This window comes from Pistacia vera, unplaced genomic scaffold (genome assembly GCF_008641045.1).
Source record: "Pistacia vera cultivar Batoury unplaced genomic scaffold, PisVer_v2 Contig671, whole genome shotgun sequence".
Lineage (NCBI taxonomy): Eukaryota > Viridiplantae > Streptophyta > Magnoliopsida > Sapindales > Anacardiaceae > Pistacia > Pistacia vera.
The window spans coordinates 328,282-347,377 of record NW_022196525.1 but is presented as its reverse complement, the minus strand read 5'-3'; the positions used below and the strand labels follow the sequence as shown (position 1 = coordinate 347,377).

Sequence of the window (19,096 nt, the reverse complement as noted above, 5' to 3'; positions counted from 1 at the left end):
GGTCATTCCTCAAACCGCAAATCATAAAAGTAGTTTTTGTTACCTGAAATCTCACCATGTAATAGAGAGTTCGAATGAGTTATCATCAGTAGCAGCTATCTCAGGATCTTCAGCTCTTATACCACAGATCTAAAGAAACTCATGATTCCAGAAAGTTGCTTAATTCATACATAAATTCTCATGAAGGGTAATGTATCATTTTCTTAATAATGTCCTCTCAATTTCAACATCATTGATAATAAAGATAAATGAAAATCACAAATGGTTGCGGTGATTCATTAATACCAAGCATCACACACACACCTTGCCAGTAAAGTAAGATGTTACAATCATTTTCTTACTAATGGGCACAATTAACATTACAAAACTTCCTATCCGAGCAACAGCATTGGTTGAGATTCGGATCCCTACAAAATTTAGCGAAATGAAAAGAGTTGTCACCCTGACTGAAATAATGTTATTGTTTGATTTTTCTATCATTTCTTGTTCTCTTTCTAAATTCACGTTTCTCTGAAGAGTACTGCTTTTTGATCAACAAATTGCAAATTGATGTTTTTACAGCTTCAGCAGCCGCCAAAAAGACCTTCTCTTCAACACAAACACTTCCTTGTAACTTCTTGAGCAGTTCCATTCCCCCAGGTATGTCATTATCTTCTAAAACAGTAGGTTCATTCTCAACAGAATCAGCAGAGTTCTTGTTGAAACCCGAAATGACCTTCACTCGGGACAGAGAAGAGTAATCAAAACCAGGCACATTGGAGACGCCGGTCACCATCCACAATAATCCCACAGAAGAGCTACTCCCCAAGCTTGTCGGAATGAAGTTCTCTCCCTTGATGGAAACTACCTGCAAGAATCACACTATTTGAGAACAGTAAACTAAAATTATTTGTGATCAATGGTACAAACATCGGTGACTTAACCTTTGAAAATCTAATGAACGTCTACAACTTCCTACACATACTTTGTTGCAGAAGCCCAACACTGGGAATCAACCATTCATATACGCTTTCAGGAATATCCATATTTCATGTTGAATAGCAGCTAATATCTCAATCTAGATTTGAGCCATACATGTAACAACATGGCAGATTGGCTAAATTAACAGGCCACTGGAATTTGTGTTTTCAGGTAAGACATGAAACAATTCATCCATCAAAGACAACTATAGCAAGTTTAATTTTTTTTGTAAGTGCTGAATAATGGTTCTGTTGTTTCCAAGTCTGCTACTACTACTGGTGTACTTTGAATTTCTTACCTTGGCAAAATAAAGTGTTTGAGCAGAAATGTTGCAGCTCAATAACAATATTCCTTGCAAGCTGAAAGAGACAATATATAGACATGAAGTATTAAAATCAAAGACAGAAGTTGTTCAAAAAAGCAAAGGTAACACACAGATCACTGATGAAACTTGCCTCTGAATAGCCACCGCAACAAGTTGACTGTCCTGGATTGTGGAAAGATCAGTCACAGTAGAATGACCCTCACCACTTCCCTCAGACACTAAATGTCCTGCCTTCATGAAGCAATTAAAAAAGAAACCAAGTAAGCAAATAAAAATAACCTGTTAATCACTTGCTTTCACCTGTCCTATGATGCCAAGACCACTACCTACTTGTGGTCTTGTAGGATAAGTCACACATACAATAGAGGAAAAGATTCTCTCAGCAAGGTATCTAATATTGAGTTAATATAAACAGTATGTGTATGAGCACAGAAAATACAGTTTCACGTGTCCATCAAAATTGACAAGTGATATTTCAGAAACATCAGGGGAAATCAGTGCTATCATCAGCAACTTCAGGGAAATTTTACAAGTGAGATACCTTCACACCAACTTCACAAGTATCAAGGAGAGATCCTGAGGTAATATCCCACAACCGAACCTGCAAAAGCAATGTACATAAATTGTTACCACACTTTTGTACCTCAAAAAAGAGAATAAACAACATGATAATTGTCAGCTTATGGATACTCACTGTTGAATCACCACTTCCAGAAACAAGAAACCCTTGGGGGCATTCCAGAGTGCAAATAAAGGTAAGGCAGGACACAAACCTGTCAATAGATACATAAAAAATGAACATGTCAACCTTAGCAATTAGAAATTGTTATCCACACATATTTAGGTATAAAGTAATTTAGGATCAAATGTGAGAGTCTGTTGCTATGCAGCAAATCCACATGGTAAATTTAAAGTTAAGTTTGTTTTATGTTTGATACATTTCAGAAAGCACACAAAATGCCATCAATTCACTTCGGAAGTGTCATTTTGGAAGATTTCTTCCACCCACAAGCTTCAGCGCACAAGAACTTCCCGCGAATATCAAATGAATGCAATAAAACACTAGATAGTAAAAACTCACTCACTCTGTATGGCCAAGGCAAAAGCTCTGTATCTCATGGGCTCCATCTAAAGGCTTTTTGGGAAACACAGTAACCTGTCATAAAAATGATATGATGTAAATGAAGTGCAGAGACAGGCTAACAAGTTATGTCATTCAATGGGCTAAGAGAGTTTACACGAATCTTGAAATCTCTATCTGCACTAACAACGAACTGTCCATCTGGAGAAAATTCCTGCAAATAATTCAATTCAACAGTGACCAGTATACAAGTGAAAATCATGTAGGCAGCAAGGTTGCAAAACTAACTTCATCAACTTCCCCACCTCAACAGAAAAGGCAAGAAGAGATTGAAAAGTGAAAAAATAGCTAAAGAAAAGTGTTCACATGCACACAGAGAAAAAGCCTGACCAGCAGGTTTCTGAAAAGAAAATAAGGAAAATGGGATGAAAAAGCACAAAGAAAGAAATTCCTAGCGATCTGTTTCTTCATTGACAATTGGTAAACAACAAAGGCAGTCATCAATTCTCTGAACTCGAGAACAACATTTCATTAAAGACCCACAAATACTTAGACTAAAGTACAATAGCCTAAGCCTGCACAGAAATGTATAGAAAGTAAATTCAATCATCATGTTAAAGGAAAATTTGGTGCACTCAAGCGTCAATTTGTTGAAGATTCCTACAAACCACCCCTAAACCATATCTACAGTTAAAAAAAACAAACATCTATACGAATAAGAATCCTCACCAGACTAGTAATTATGCTACAATAGTGAGCAAGCAACGGTGCTGCCTTCTTATTGGCTGATGCTTGACTTTCATCAAGTTCACGCAGGTCCACAACCCAAACCACTCCAAATTTGTCAGCAAAACAAACATACTGACCATCATTGCTAATGGCAACTGCAGTCACTCTCTTCTCAGAGCACCTGTTAGATCCACAATATTTAAGCAATCCTCCATTGAAAAACTTTCATCAGACATAAAATTGAGTCATAAATAAATGGGATCACTGCATGGTGTAACGTTAAGAATCTTGAGCGAATAAGTGAAGAGATTGGATTTAACTCTTGCAGGTGACTACTACATGCAAAATGCTAAAGAGCACTCAGGAACCTGCTTTAGAGGACCATTATTTTTGTGAGGAACAAACAAAACTTTTAGAGGCAATCACCATACTACATCAATCCACAGACATTAAAACTTAAAATTTGTAAAATGTGGGATAGAAGCCTTCTGCGTTATTCATGCATGAACTTCCCAGTTCAAAAACTTAGACTATCAAGTAGGCTAAAATCTTTAAAACTAATAAAACCCCATGTGGGCTTGAATAACTTACACAGAACTAATACATTTCCAAGACTCAGCAGACCATATCTTGACAATTTTGTCATCACCGGCAGATACAAAGAGCTTCCCATTTGCTCCATATCGAATAGCTCTGATAGAATCCTTATGAGAAGGTCCACCAGAATCATCCAGCAAAGAAACTGCACCATCCCGACTGTCAAGATACCAGAAACATAAAAATAAAGTCAAATTACACAAAGAAAAAAAGAAATGTCTTCCACTAGATACATAATTTGTTCCAATAAAACTTAATAGTGACTTTTTACATGTACAAGCATCTCATCAAATTCTCCTAATTTCACAAATCATTAGAAGTTATCATAATGCAACTATTTGTCTTTGCTGGGTTTTGAACCCAACAGAAAATTCATTTACCCAATGATTAATGAGTACTAGTCAAGTGAAGAAGAAGAAGAAGAAAAGAGACAGCTTACAGGAGATCGTAGACGCGGAGGTCCGACCCGACAGCGACAGCAACAGAATTCTGATTAGGGTGAACGGAAACGAGGGCCGGAGCTACCTCCACGTCTTTGTTGTTTGCTCCCCCTTCCATTTGAGTTTCCTCCATTTTCTTCTTCTTCCCAAGTTAAGCCAAAGTCTCGAAGTTAGGGTTTGGGGGGGGGGGGGGGGGGGGGGGTGGTTTGAGAGAGGTGGGGATATGGGGATGTGGTATATGCCACACTCTTTGCGGGGTTAATGGCTCCATCATACTAGGGCGTTTGTTCTTTAAAAAGAAAATCAATGTTATGCTCAATGGGCCTCAGAATGGAAATGAGGCCCAATCGCTCTTTCTTTTTCTGATTTATATGATTATATCAAATTCTTGGCATTGTGATTTATGCGAATTTGCACTCTGATTTCTCATACCAAAAACAAATAAATAAATATAAACTAGCGATAAACAAGATTACAAGAAGTTTGTTCTCTCTTCAAATACCCAATAAAGAAATACTTTTTCATGCATGCTACTACATAAATTTCATGTACGACTCATTTTGTTGCCAGTCAAACGGATAAAAACCTTCAGTGTCGGCCTCTAAACTGGAGTAGACACAAGGCCAAATATTATGGCTTTACAACAAACAGAACAGGGCTTCCAGCAAGACCTTCGTTTCTTATATCCGATAAGATGTGCAGACGCCTCAACAAGAGTACAATTTTTCACAAAAAAGCAACAGTTAGGATAAAAACATAAACTAAATCTTTAGCTGCGTACATCCAAGAATTGTTCCGCGACATCGTGTCATTGGAGCAGCCTGGCGTGAGGTTGGTCTCTCAGCCCCGACTGTCACGACTTCAACATCGGACATTGGTTTGATATCCCAATTCCATCTATCAGGGCCGATCACCCCTCCAATTAAATAGATGTCACCGCCCATCCCTGTCATTGCAAACCCGATTCTCCTTCGAAACTCAGATGCCAAAACCACTACCTTTCTCAAGTTGCCCTCCTGCTTGCAAATGAATCCATGGCTCATGATGTAGATAGAGCCCTGAACAACTGCCATTGGACCCTGGAGCCAACCATAATCTTCAACTGTCCACCCAAGACCCATAGGGTCTAATACTTGCACTGTCGACAAGCCCTTGTGCAAGACGTGCATCTTTCCTCCAAGGACTAGCCCAGTGCATGCTGAATTATGAGTACGATGGAGATCAGGAATTTGGACCCAGATATCCTTATCTGGATCATACATTTCTGCTTGAGAAATTGATTTTCGACAGCTGGTGAAACCGCCTGCTACAACAATCTTTCCATTCAATGCACAGCATGCAAACATAGCACGAGGCACAAGCATGGATGCACATTGGGCCCACTGTCGTATTATAGGATCATATGACCAGACCTCATTTGTGGCAAAGCTCCCATCTTGATCTCCAGTCAATGGATCAACAGCGTCACTGCCACCACCAAGCACAAACAGCTTCCCAGCTGCCGAGACAACACCAAAGTGGGCAAGGTGCCTGATTTTTGAGGGAAGAACAGGGAGAGTAATCCAGAGGTCTCTTCGAGGGTCATAAAGCTGCCATAAATTCTCAGGGTCAAATGCGCACACACATAGCAGCTCCTCTGATGAACCAACTTCCTGCCGTGCTTTAAACAGCTCCTGGCTACGAATGGCTGCTCTCCAGGAACGAGAAACAAGCTCCAATTTAGGATGGAGGTAGAAAGGAACCCTTGCAAGGCACCTAAGGGCAACTGCGTCTGGAAGACCTTCAATCAGTTCAGACATAATAATCACAGTTTGATCCGCTTCATACAATCTTCACCACGGATTTGTCACTATACTGATGATAGCATTCACAAACAGAGCCTGAAACATACAAAATACGCCAATTTAAGAGATTCGTTTAGTAGTGCTCAAATTTTAAAATCATAATATTACACCAGGTGTCCTTAAATATTAATGAAAATTGAATTTCATTGCATTTGTTTTACAGGGCACAGGCCACATTTAAGAGAGAACAAATCCTTCAAAATTATAGTCGAGAAAGTTCAGACTCAACCATCTACAAGAAAATTTAAACTAAAAATTAAGAACGAAGTAGATTTGAGGTTAAAAGCATTTATTACTTCATTATTTTTCCTTCTTATTAATTCACATGTTCATGCTACAAGAACAAGTGATCAAATCAAACTTTACAATTCCAGTATTAAAAATTTCAATAAAGTTTCAAAATCCAAATTTAACCCGGATGAATTAATTCCAAAAATGTGATTTATCTGGATGCATGATTTAATTGTCAAAAAGTTCTTCAAATCCAACAAAATGAAAATAGCCAAATTTCAGACTCAATTCTATCTACACTTCACGGTGAGAAGATAAGATCATGGGCAACATAGCATCAGAAAACTGGTGTAAAGGAGGTCAATAAAACATACTGTAGAGAAACCTAATTCACAAAATTTCAAGCACGAGCAATCGCCACATTTGATAACTTTTGGGTGCCTATAGCACATAAAGAAACATATTATTACAAAACACCAAGAGACAATCAATAACTCGGCCAATTGGATCTGAAAAGAAAAAGCCCCAAATTCAATTGCTCAAGGCTCCAGTATTCTAGATCAAGAATCAGACTTCAGGTTAATATAGAATCTTCCAAGCAGGAATGCATTGGCAGTAATATTAGTGATAGGAACCCACTCCAATAACTCAATAATTTGGGCTGGGCCATGGGTCTTTCATGGGCTTGGGTAGAACTCTCCTTGGAAAACCGGCTTGCCAAGGGAGGGTGCCCAAGCCTTTATAACCCACATGCCCACCCTTTTTCCTTTCAATGTGGGATCCCAACATTCCACCACGCTTCCGCAACCGACGTCCACGTCGGCCTCTTTACCCCCGTCGGCCTCTTTGCCCCTTGGGTGACTACGCGGATCCCCTTTTCCCTCGGGCCTCCATGCCCTTTCTCGGGGTAGCAGCCCGGGCCCAAGGTCAGCCTGCCACGGGTCAGCCTGCCACGCGTGCGCTGCCACATAGGCGCAGGATCATGCTCTGATACCAATTGATAGGAACCCACTCCAATAACTCAACAATTTGGGCTGGGCCATGGGTCTTTCATGGGCTTGGGTAGAACTCTCCTTGGAAAACCGGCTTGCCAAGGGAGGGTGCCCAAGCCTTTATAACCCACATGCCCACCCTTTTTCCTTTCAATGTGGGATCCCAACAATCAACCACGCTTCCGCAACCGACGTCCACGTCGGCCTCTTTACCCCCGTCGGCCTCTTTGCCCCTTGGGTGACTACGCGGATCCCCTTTTCCCTCGGGCCTCCATGCCCTTTCTCGGGGTAGCAGCCCGGGCCCAAGGTCAGCCTGCCACGGGTCAGCCTGCCACGCGTGCGCTGCCACATAGGCGCAGGATCATGCTCTGATACCAATTGATAGGAACCCACTCCAATAACTCAATAATTTGGGCTGGGCCATGGGTCTTTCATGGGCTTGGGTAGAACTCTCCTTGGAAAACCGGCTTGCCAAGGGAGGGTGCCCAAGCCTTTATAACCCACATGCCCACCCTTTTTCCTTTCAATGTGGGATCCCAACAATTAGTATATACTTTCAAATGCTAAATGTTATGTCCACATATAAAACAGATCAATCAACAGTACCAGATCATCATATAGACCACAACTAAAATCTGAAGCCTTGTAATAGAAGTGAAAACGGCTTGGAAAAATTTATTCCTTGTTAAAAAATGTATAAAAGTTTGAGACTTTTCATTACATTCATAATAAAAATAATCCCTTACATCATTTCACCACTGCAATCCCGACACAAAAGAATCCAATTTCTTAAAGTTTGAAGTTTGGCTCATACCTACCAGCTATTTATCGTGATGAAACTCTAAGCAACATGAACTTATAGCACCCCATCATTCTACGTAAAGCCATAAAGGAACTAAACATAATAATTGTTTTACCATTAAAAAGTAGCAAGAACATGGATAGGCAAATTTTATGTTCTCATTATCAGATTGGAAAGCATACATCATATGGCGGAAAAGAAAACTGGTAAACAAAGAAAGACTACTGAAATTGCACCAAACCGGGAAAGTCATTGACTAGCATCAGGTCTTGCCATCTATGAATTTAAAGTGACCAAAATTCTAAGACTATAGATGTTTATTGCTTCTAAAAAAAGAATTAAGTTATTAACGCTGACATTGAGACATCAAATTCAACATTAATACACCAAGTTCAACTAAACTGTTGAAATGGATAACTCCTCTCCAATTATATAAAAAAAGAAAGTTCTAGTCTGAGCATTCTTGGCCTCAAATTATGAAACATTTGTATTGCATAGGTACCTATAATTCACAAACCTTATAGGGTATAGTTTTGGGTTCCAAGTAACATAAAATCTACAAACCCCACATAGTATTATTTCCAAAGGGAAAATTCTGAGACTAGAGCTCCATCAATAGCATGTTTGCCGAAAAACTTTCAAACCTAAAGCTTTGGAGTTGGTACCACATTCTTCATAAACCCTTTCTGAATGAGACAAACCAGAAAGATCCAATCAAATTTAAGCTTCGAAAAACCTTTGGGAAGGGCCTTAACAACCTAACAATTCCTTGTTAAGGAAAGATTTACTAGCAAAGGTTGGCTAACATATACCTCAACATGCCAACCTGAAAGTACACACAAACAAACTATAGCTACTCGAACCCAAAAAATCCCATTTCTTTTCATTATTTTTGCTTTGTTCAGGTAATCTTCTCTCAATCAGTAGAATCCCTCCAAAAAAATACTTACACATACACCACATGATCCCATAGTATGTGAAGAAAAAACATCACAAAACTTATCAAAAGGCAAGGGAGATTCAAATTAGAACCACTATCTGATCTCAATTAAAAAAAAACTATAAATTGTAGAACAAAATGAAAGCTTAAAAGCTACAAGATGAAATCCAAACTAACACATTTGCAACTAAAAAAGTATGCGTTTGAAACAAATTCTCCACTCGCGATTTGACAAAATGACTCCGAAACAAATGCATAATTTGTAGATATAAAGAATGTTGTTACATTTCTCAGCAAAATTTAACTGAACCACTAACCCATGATTCACTTTAGCTTCACAAAACCAAAACCAATTCACAATCACAACACGAAACACTTCACGAAAATTCACAGACTAACAACAGCAAACCACCACAACACAAAGGCGTCAATTGAAATAAAAATTGAAGCCCACAAAAAGATAACAACAAAAAATTCTACGCCATCCATTTCCCACATAAAATTCACTCCTAATTGAACTACCAAAAAAAAGAGACACTCAACAATTTCAAAAATAAACAAGCAATTCGGCACAAAAAAGAAAAGCTAAAATCCACAAGCGAATTTCCCAAAGAGATAAAAAAATAAAACGATTTACCTGAAAGAGCAAAGACGGGGAGAAACACGAAACTTGGGGTTCCGTAATTAAGAAATGGGAAATTGGAAAACGAATAGAAAGAAAGAGTTGGTGGTTTGGTTTCACGGCTAAGAAACCGATGAGTTTACAAAGAAAATAAAAATAAAAATGTGATTTTTAATAAACGTTACAAAGTGGATTTCAAGTTTAACGTTCTTGTTGTTGTTGTTGGTGTAGATGATGATGAGGAGCTTGGGGCTTTGTGTTTTGTGTTTAACCTAAAACAAACAGAATAGGCATGGAGGATATTCCAATCCTAGTGGCTTCATTCACCTCACCTGCTGCAATGGCATTTTCGTTATTCTCTTCTTTTTCTCTCATTCTTGCTTCCCACGTTCTTTGCACGTGTTTTTTTTTTCTTTTTTATTAAATTGTTTCCTTTCTTAAATGGATTTTTTATTTTTTCTTTCTTCTGCTTACTACGACGTTACGTTGTCGTTTCGGGTGATGTCATTTCTCTTCTTTGACCCGGACTCATGAACCTCGTGCCTTTGAATTAGATGAGATTTAGATTATATATATACAAATACAAGGGCAGTCGGTTAGAATATAGTTAAGATTATTGAAAAATAAAAATATTTATCCATTTAATGTAATAATTTGTAAAAAAAATATGCTAAAATTTTCATTTTTCAGTTGTTTTAATGCATTTATCCATTTTATGTAATAATATGTAAAAAAAAAAAAAAGATAAAACAAAGGGAATCTCAATTTTTGATGTAATAATATGTTAATTTTTTTTTAAGTGTTTTAATAGTGCTTTTGAAAAAATACATCTATATTTACAAAATTCAATTTAAAAGAATCAAACTGTTTTTTCTTTTTTCGAATAAAAGAGGCTAATTATAAAGAAAATGATTATATTTATAATAAACTTAACAAAAAAATGGTGGGATTGAGATTGTTTGAACTTGTAAATAGTTGTGTCGTTGATAACAATAATCGGTGTAAATGTCTTGTTATTATCAATGATCAGTGTAGATGTCTTGATATTTGTATGAAATAAATATTAACAATTCAATTCAACCATTAATCTTTTTGTTCTTGATGTACATGTTAAAAAACTTTAAAATGTTTATAATTGATAATTAAATATAAAAAAATTATGAAATAAAGAAATCCAAATTGCAGAAGATGTATAAAAGGATTACTTATACAAGAAGGAGGGAATGGAATTTCAAGAGAGCACGGAAGAAAATATAAAGTGAAATTCTATCTCTTAAATTTAATAAAATATAGATAGAGTGTGACGGGGGAACAAAACATAAGGCTCCGCTTGTTACATAATTTGGGAAAACTTTCTAGTTTTTCAATAAAGTTAAACAAAAAATTTGTTTTGGTTAACTTATTCTCAAAATATTATTCTATATTATTCAATTTCTTTTAAACTTCTTAAATTTGTTAATTTAATTAAACAATCTATTTTTTTTTAAATTGACAAAAACAATCTAGCAACCCACATTTACCAGATTCTGGCCACCATTGTCAGAATCTGGTGTAATGGTGTATTACCTGCTGAATCTGGTTGGTAGTGTGCTAAATTAGCCTTTTCTGGCTAGATCTACGGTCGTCGTTGACGATCAAATGCGGCCAGATCTAGTTGTAAATCTGACATTTTTTAAGGCCATATTAGTGCACGACCGACAAGATCTAGTAGACATGCGCCGATACGGTGACTCTGGCCGCCCTCTGACGTTGGTGGCCGACTGTCCATATTTAATGGGTGGGTTGAAGGTGTTTTTGTTAACTTTTAATATTTTATTATAGGGTGTTTAGTAGATAAACAAACATAGGAGACATTTTTGTTAATTTTCAAATTCTACATCGTAACACCCACCCAATTTAACTTTTTTCAAAATATTATTTTAAAAATTATTAGAATAATGAACCAAACGGACCATAACATCTCAGTCTATCAATCATTTTTATTATAAGATTAAAATACAAAATTAATTATAAAATAAATCCAAATGCAGAAATAAAGCAGTACCCAACAGTAGATAATATTCTTATCATTCTAGATGTAATAATTTATTATATCAATTATAATAATAATAATTAAGAGAGCTCAAAAGTCTAGAACCAGTTGGTCTGTCCACATTTTAAATTAGCTTTAGATTAATTAGATTTGATTAATTTAATTAGGTGTTTAACTTTTTTGGGTATTTCATTATGATGCAGTGAAGAAGAAGTCAGTATTGGAAGCTTGTAATTGATATGATCAAATTGTGTACCTAACTTTTTTTTTATTTTTGCTTTTGCTCCATCAGACATCATGATTTGTTTAAGCCAAATTTTGTCTTATGGATAATAAATTACACTTAATTATTGACCATGCCACCACATAATCTTTGAGCATTATAATGAACTTTATTATAAAATTGTAAAGAGAATAATACAATAATACAATAATCCAAAATCAATAATAATAATAATAATTATTATTATTCCCCCTATAAAATATAAATTAATCATACAATAAAACACTCCCAAAAAATATATATAAAAATAAAAAATGCAACACTTTTTTTATATGTAAAATGGTAAAAAATTAATTTAAAACTGAGTAGATGCAACGAAGAGCAACAGCAGAAGCAGAGAAAATGTGAGCTTTGTAGCATTTCCATTTGATGAATCCCCATCTGTTGATGGAACAGTCTTTGATCCCCCACCTGCACAAAATAATTGAATGACATTAATATATATATGAGAATTTTCAAGTGTGAAAACGTATCAACTGTTTATATGAACAAAAAGAGTCCAGTTAAATATGCACCTGAACCTGAAGGAGATCCCGAGGGAGAAGCAGCTGCCATTTAGAACCAAACAATTAGAGTTTCGAAAAGCAAATAAAGAATTTATGTTGGGAGAAATTGGATGGGAATTTTCTCACCGTTGCATTGGCTGACAGGAGGAGTCTGGACGTTGCAAGCAGAAGGGAGAGCCATAGCTTGAGTCTGATTAACATTGATACCGAGTGAGGAGCCGCCGCCATTGATGACTTGACACAAGCACTGAGGCTGCGACTTAACGACACTGGAAAGCTGAGAGCAGCATGAAGAAGATGGGCTCGAGGAGTTTCCAGTAATGTAATTCAGGCACGGGGACATGCTGATGAGCACATTAGAGCAGTCACTTGATTGTGCTGCAGCTCCTGCCCACAATGTTGCTGCAATAATCAGAATTACAACCGTTTCAATTCTCTTAGCTGCCATTGAAACTTAACTAGATTTTGAAGAATGGAGTAATATTTTTTTGCAAATTCTGAAATGGGAATTTTCCGAGAGATGATTTGTGATTGTGGGTTGCTGGGGAGAATCATTGGCGGTATATAAAGGGAAGATTGTGAAGAAAAAGATAGGCAGCTGGCTTATGTTATATGGGTTACCAACTATACCTACTTTATAACAGGTTCTTTGGTAAACAACCAAAACTTTAGAACTTTTTATTAAATCTTTTTTATTATTATTTTTATAATAAAGTTTAGAATTATGTGTTCAGATTCGCTTGGTTTCTGTTAAGAACTTTACTTAATTTATTGTTCCTTGTTGATGTAAAAAGATGCCGAGGAGTCTAATTTATACCGACTTTCTTTAGAAAATTCTAAGTAGATTTCATTTGCTTGACCCACCATGGGCTTTTTGTAACTTGCTTCCTAAGTAATGTCAAAACTGAGTTGACATTGGTATATCAAAGGTTAATTTGGTACCAATGAAGATAAGGTTTGAAGGAAAGACGACAACCCCAAATTTGAGAAATTAACACTATCATCCCTATTTTTGGTAATCTACCGTTTTTTAATACAAATAAATCATTTACAATAAAAAAAAACCATCAAGTCTTGGGGGGACACGATCGAGTGCCTTTCAACTAAAGTAATGTAAACGAGTCATTGGTCAAAAATGGTCAAAATTAAACGGATATTAACAAAAAGGTAAAGTTAGAAACTTGAAGGTGGTCTGTTTCAACTAAACAAGGGAGGTGTTGAGTGTCTTTCTCTAAACCAATGTAAAGGAGTCATTGATCAAGGTAGGTCAAAGTTAATCGGATATTGACAAAAGATGAAAGTGAGGTTGTTAATGGATGTTTTGGTTTTTCGAATCCTGGAGGTGACCTCTTACCACTAAACATGGAGGGTAGAAAGTAAATAACCTTATATTAAATGATAGAATGTTTTGATAAATAATATAATAGTAACAAAACTTTATAGATGAACTTTGAATGATCTTGTGTTATGCGTTGATTTTGTTGATAGATATGGTGAGAGTAAATGACTTTTTTCCACCCAAATAATGGTTTAATGACACTTTATCACCCAAAAAGTTTCAAAATACAATTTTACTATCCAAACGTAATGCTCTATTAACAATTTCTGTTAAATACAGTGATATTTATTGTGAAGACAAAAATACCCTTCTCTCTTCTTCTTTCTCTTCTCTTCTTAGCCTAAACCATGGTCGGAACCACCACCTATCGGATTAGGCTGGATTTGGCCTTATTTCGAGCACCATCGCAACCCCCTGACACTTCCCTCAGACTCCTTACATCACCCACACCAAAACCCGTTTCACTCCCACATCAGTGCACCTCCAATTGCCGGCCGACAACCATTGTCCTTTTAGCGTGATTTCCCATCTTCAAAGCCAGATTCTGGTCTATTTCGCCATCGAAAATCACCCTTGCCACCACCATTCAAACCCCCATCCTCTCCTCAATAGAACCCATCCAACCACCGGCTGTCTCCAATCGTCATTTGCTGTTCGTGAACCGCACTCATTGCCACGCGATAGTCGCATTTTGTGACACCAATAGTTGTTTGTGGAGTTGTTTTGACAGGAAGATTGGTGGGAGATTGTTGTGTGTATTGAAAAGTGTTAAATTGGTTGAGTTTGTAGGTGAATTTTCTGGTTTTTCCCACATCCCTAACCTTTCCCGCAGCTTCCAAACCTAGGGCGCACACCACCTGCTTGACAATTTGCCCCAACCAAAACCTAGGCCTCACCAGACAACACCACCCCACTTGCTCAACCATTTGTCCCAACCAGACTTCTCCCACCTTTTCAACCTCTAACCTCCCCTCTTCAAAACCGTTCAAACCCTGATACTTGGTTACTTTCTAGTCATCGACTATGAATTGTCGTCCTCCTTCGTCGTTTGTTGTTTTCTCAGCAAAGTGGAATTTTAAATTTTGATTGTTGATGAAAAATGTTAATTGACCATCACACCCTTACTTATAACGGACTTTTGACCATCTTGCCTTCATTCACAATGAAATTTGCTAACGGATTTGTGATGTGGGTGTTGGAATATTTAATAAATTAAATGAAATAAATGGAAAGAAAGTGATGGTGTAAGTTAAGGAGTTGAAAGATGAAAGGTTAGTGGATTAATGGAGGAGGTTTTAGAGTTGGAAAGTGAAAAGTTGGTGGAATTCAATGTTTTGTCCCACCTTGAGTAGTATAAAAAAAGTGTTTTTCCTCTCATTTCAAAGACACCAAAATTTCAATCTCCCATTTTCTCTCTAGTTTTTAAGGTTTTCCTTTGTTGGAGTTAATGTTTAATTTAGTTCGTTAGAATAGAAGAATGATGCTTCTCTTGCTATTCATCTGTCGTTGTATCCTAGGAAACAGATGCTGCTCAAATCCTTATGCACCCGAGTGAAGGAGGCGAATCTGTTTTAAGGAAACTGTGTGTTACACAGGCCTCGACATTCATCCTAAGGTTGTATTCTTTACCAGATCTCTTCTTGTCATTCTAAAGGATCTCTTGCACGTGATCACGTTGTTAGTGTTGTTAATTTTATTGTATTGTCATTTTATTTTATTGACATATAATTCTATTGTTTTTATATTCAATAGATTTATCATTTACGGTTACTAATATAATAGTTGATTATCTTTTAATACTGTGTAGTATAGTAAAGTTGAATTTTGAAAATTTTTGAGTAAAAAAGTGTGATTAGACCATTATTTGGGTGGGAAAAAGTCGTTTACTCTATGGTGAAGACTATTTTCCTTAGGCGCTTGAAATAATAACATTCACAAATGAGTTACAAAATTACATTAAATATTAAAATTTACGGATATATTATACTAACAACTTTTACAAGTAATAAAAAAATTAAGATGGCATGATATTTTGTACTATCATATATTATCATTTAATTAGTAGAAATTTTTTTTTTTAATAAAAAATGACAACATAAATATAAAAATATCTCCTCATATTAACATATATTAATTGATTATATTACACATTAACATCTCAAGATAGAAGACAAAATTATGATACTATAATAAGATTACAGTTACATCTAATACCTTCTCTTATTTTCTAATATTAAGATTAATGAGATAATATCACCCAAATTATAAATTAATTTAAAGATTACATATACATGGTAAGTATGTTGTATTCAATATTAATTAACACATCCATATGCTATGTTAGGCGACCTGTTATTTGTTCTTACTTAGATGGTCGGTTTTGATTTAAAGATTTAAATTTCCATAGATTCTTAGTTCTTGTTGGTTGGTAGGAGTCTAAACTCATTTTTATGAACCAATTATTTTATATTTGTATATTAAATAACATGTTAAATTTGTTATATAAATATTTCTATATGACTATATCATCATTCCAAATAAAATACAAAATTGCCAAAGTTCATTGATATATATGAACATGAAAGAAATGAAAAAATTACAGAAATTAATATTAACAAAGAAATTTTTTCAAAAGCAAATGTAGTTATAGTCTAAGATTATTCAAATAAACCATTGAGAGTTCGTATGAAAGTTGTTTTGACCAACCCAACTATGCTAGAATATTCTTGAGATGTTAATGAATAAAACTTGCTTCTATTTATCGACAATATCATTCGTGTGGAAAAAAAAAATTGTGATGGAAATTGCCATTGAAATCTACAGTTGGACCGCCTAGAGCCCATTTCAAACAAGCTAGCCTAGTCCACTTGATGAAACCTCATTAATTTTAGTCTGCAGAAGACTGATGATGGTGAAGTAATCCAACTCATGATGGTGGTGGGGAAAATAATAATGCGTCTATAGTTCAATTATTCACAGTTGAAAATGCATACATTTTTCTAGGTAAAATAGTTATTGCCATTGCGACTGCACTGTTGTTTGATAAGACTTTATGATAAGTCGATGCAAGCAAATATCCATGCGTATTTTCTTACAGTTTACGTTTTTTTAGGTATTTTGTGTTTTTGCTATGGTCTCTGTCTATTAGTGTGTAAATGCCGCAGAGTTACATGGCTGATACTAAAAGATGGTATGACGGCTACTGCGTACGCCCTTGTGGTCACCGCTGGGCACTTATTTCCCTTGAAGGTGATGTGTTTGATCACTTTCGTGCTTCTAGCAATATGCACACCGCCAATATTTTATTTTGTATGGAGATATTGATCGAGTTAGTAACTAATTGTTGTAAGATTGTGTAGAAAAAATATTGGCATTGAGAGAGGGAAAGGGTTAAACAATCATCCATTTGCTGATGATGGTGGTGTAAACAATCCTCCAACTCGTGATGGTGGTCAGGAAAATAATTGTTCACAGTTGAAAATGCATACATTTTTCTAGGTGCAATGGTTGCCACCATTATGACTGCATTGCTGTTTGATAAGACTCTATATGATAAGTCAATGCAAGCCAAAATCCATGTGTATTTTCTTACAGTTTGCGTTTTTCTAGGCATTTTGTGTTTTTGCTATAGTCTCGGTCTATTAATGTGTAAAGAGAAATGCTACAGTTACCGAAAAAATATACCAAATTTATGCACCAAGCAGACATGGCACCATCCGCTTTTTTCAAAAACAAAATTCATAATTAATGAATGGTCATGATGGTGCCATGTCTATCAGTGCATGAATTCGGTATCCCTTTTTCGGTGACTGTATCATTTTCCATGTGCAAATGTCACAGAGCTACACGATGGGTACTTAAAGTTGGCATGAGTCGCATGACAGCTATTACTATGCTATTGTGGCCATTGTTAGACTCCTATTTTCCTTACAGGTGATGTATTTGATACTTTCGTGCTTCTAGTAGTATGCACACCGCCAATCCTTTGTTTTGAATGGAGATTTTGATCGAGTTTGTAACTAATATTTTTAAGATTTTATAGAAAAATATTGGTTAAATAATTCATAAATGTTTATAGAGGTTTTGACCGTTTTTCATGGTATTTTGCTATCCATTAATATCTTTTTTTCTTTATTGTGGAAACTTTTTTTTTTTTTTTTTGTTAGATAGATTAGCATGTTAATTCCAAAATTGTTACAAGTGGGAAATTCATGTTTAGCTCACTCATTTATCTAATTGATTAACTCTGGAAAGAATACTTAGAGTACCCATAAACACTAAAACATATGTAAGAATGAGATACATGATGTCCCTTTCGAAATGGTCCAATACTCTGATCCCTTCCATCCCATTTTTGTTGGAGGAATTGGTCTTGGTGACGAAATTGTTGGATACATCCAATTTCCTTTTAAGTTTTTTTTGTTTTTTTTCAACCGTGTTACATTTTTAGTTAACTTATTTCAATTGATATGTCTTTAATTATATAAGTTTTTTTTTTTTTTTTTTTTTTAATAATATATGATTATGTTAGAAGAAATGATTTAAAATGAACATAAAGATGTCAAATGAGTTGAGTAGATTAACATGATAAGGAATTATATGTCTGTATTCACTACTAGAAAAACCCCCTTCCTTGACAGAATGCGTTGACAGATTTTCTTAACCATTTTAAAAAACAGTCAAGAATTGTAATTCTTGACTGATTGTTTATCGTTTATGAACTGTCAAGAATTTGAAATAATCCCTGATCGTTTTGGAGATTCTTGAAGGAATTGGTTAAAAATAAATTTCGTAAATTTTGTTCTTGACTATTGTAGTCTCAATCCTTGACAGTTTTTAACTATCAAGGATTAAGTATATAAAAAACAAAAAAAACAAAAAAAACAAAAAATTTGCATAAAACTTTTCCCACCCATTTTTTGCCACCAATTTTTCATTCACTATTCCTACAATTTTTTCCTTAAAACTTATGCTTATCCCCTATTTCACTCATTTTTGTAAACCCTCATAGTCGACCTATTTTTGGCATTGGAAAAAAAAGTTCTCATTTCTACCACTCCCGTTCAGTAGACGATGACTCGCTTAATGACTCTGGCGCTTATTCTATGCCTATTCCGATGGAGTTTGTTAATTTTGATGAGTTCTTGTCGAGGTGTATCCCCAACACCCAAATTTAGGGGTGTTCAGAAAAATGTAGAAATCGAACCGAAGTGGTTTTTTGGTTATCTAGGAAACTAGTTCGACTTTGGTTTATAGAAATAGAAAACCAAATTTTTGATTTTACTAAAAAAATTAAAAAGTTATACAAGATGCATATTGGGCTTCAAAAGGAGTTCCAAAAGATAAAGAAGCTCTCTGTTTGGATGCCACATG

The 19,096-nt window shown here is 35.7% G+C and overlaps 3 protein-coding genes across 4 annotated transcripts; all 3 read right to left on the bottom strand.

Moving 5' to 3' along the window:
* Window positions 1-242: 242 nt before the first annotated feature.
* Window positions 243-4,265, bottom strand: LOC116112955 (tRNA (guanine-N(7)-)-methyltransferase non-catalytic subunit wdr4-like). The gene is made up of 10 exons (XM_031399077.1): window positions 4,132-4,265; window positions 3,687-3,851; window positions 3,096-3,276; window positions 2,524-2,580; window positions 2,371-2,441; window positions 1,980-2,058; window positions 1,827-1,886; window positions 1,416-1,516; window positions 1,259-1,319; window positions 243-847 (listed from the first exon to the last, which is right to left on the bottom strand). Exons 1-10 carry the CDS (start codon window positions 4,263-4,265, stop codon window positions 458-460), a joined length of 1,299 nt encoding a protein of 432 aa, XP_031254937.1. The 3' UTR covers window positions 243-457.
* Window positions 4,266-4,554: 289 nt separating this feature from the next.
* LOC116112966 (F-box/kelch-repeat protein SKIP30-like) lies at window positions 4,555-8,362 on the bottom strand. 2 transcript variants are annotated; one of them, XM_031399087.1, is made up of 2 exons: window positions 8,018-8,362; window positions 4,555-6,012 (listed from the first exon to the last, which is right to left on the bottom strand). In XM_031399087.1, the coding sequence occupies exon 2, from the start codon at window positions 5,929-5,931 to the stop codon at window positions 4,894-4,896; it is 1,038 nt and encodes a 345-aa protein (XP_031254947.1). In that variant the 5' UTR covers window positions 5,932-6,012; window positions 8,018-8,362; the 3' UTR covers window positions 4,555-4,893. The 2 variants fall into 2 exon arrangements, with proteins under 2 accessions (XP_031254947.1, XP_031254948.1); XM_031399088.1 differs by having other exon boundaries at window positions 8,014-8,038.
* Window positions 8,363-12,070: 3,708 nt separating this feature from the next.
* Window positions 12,071-12,962, bottom strand: LOC116112967 (non-specific lipid-transfer protein-like protein At2g13820). The gene is made up of 3 exons (XM_031399089.1): window positions 12,511-12,962; window positions 12,394-12,426; window positions 12,071-12,289 (listed from the first exon to the last, which is right to left on the bottom strand). The coding sequence occupies exons 1-3, from the start codon at window positions 12,830-12,832 to the stop codon at window positions 12,174-12,176; spliced, it is 471 nt and encodes a 156-aa protein (XP_031254949.1). The 5' UTR covers window positions 12,833-12,962; the 3' UTR covers window positions 12,071-12,173.
* Window positions 12,963-19,096: the final 6,134 nt, after the last annotated feature.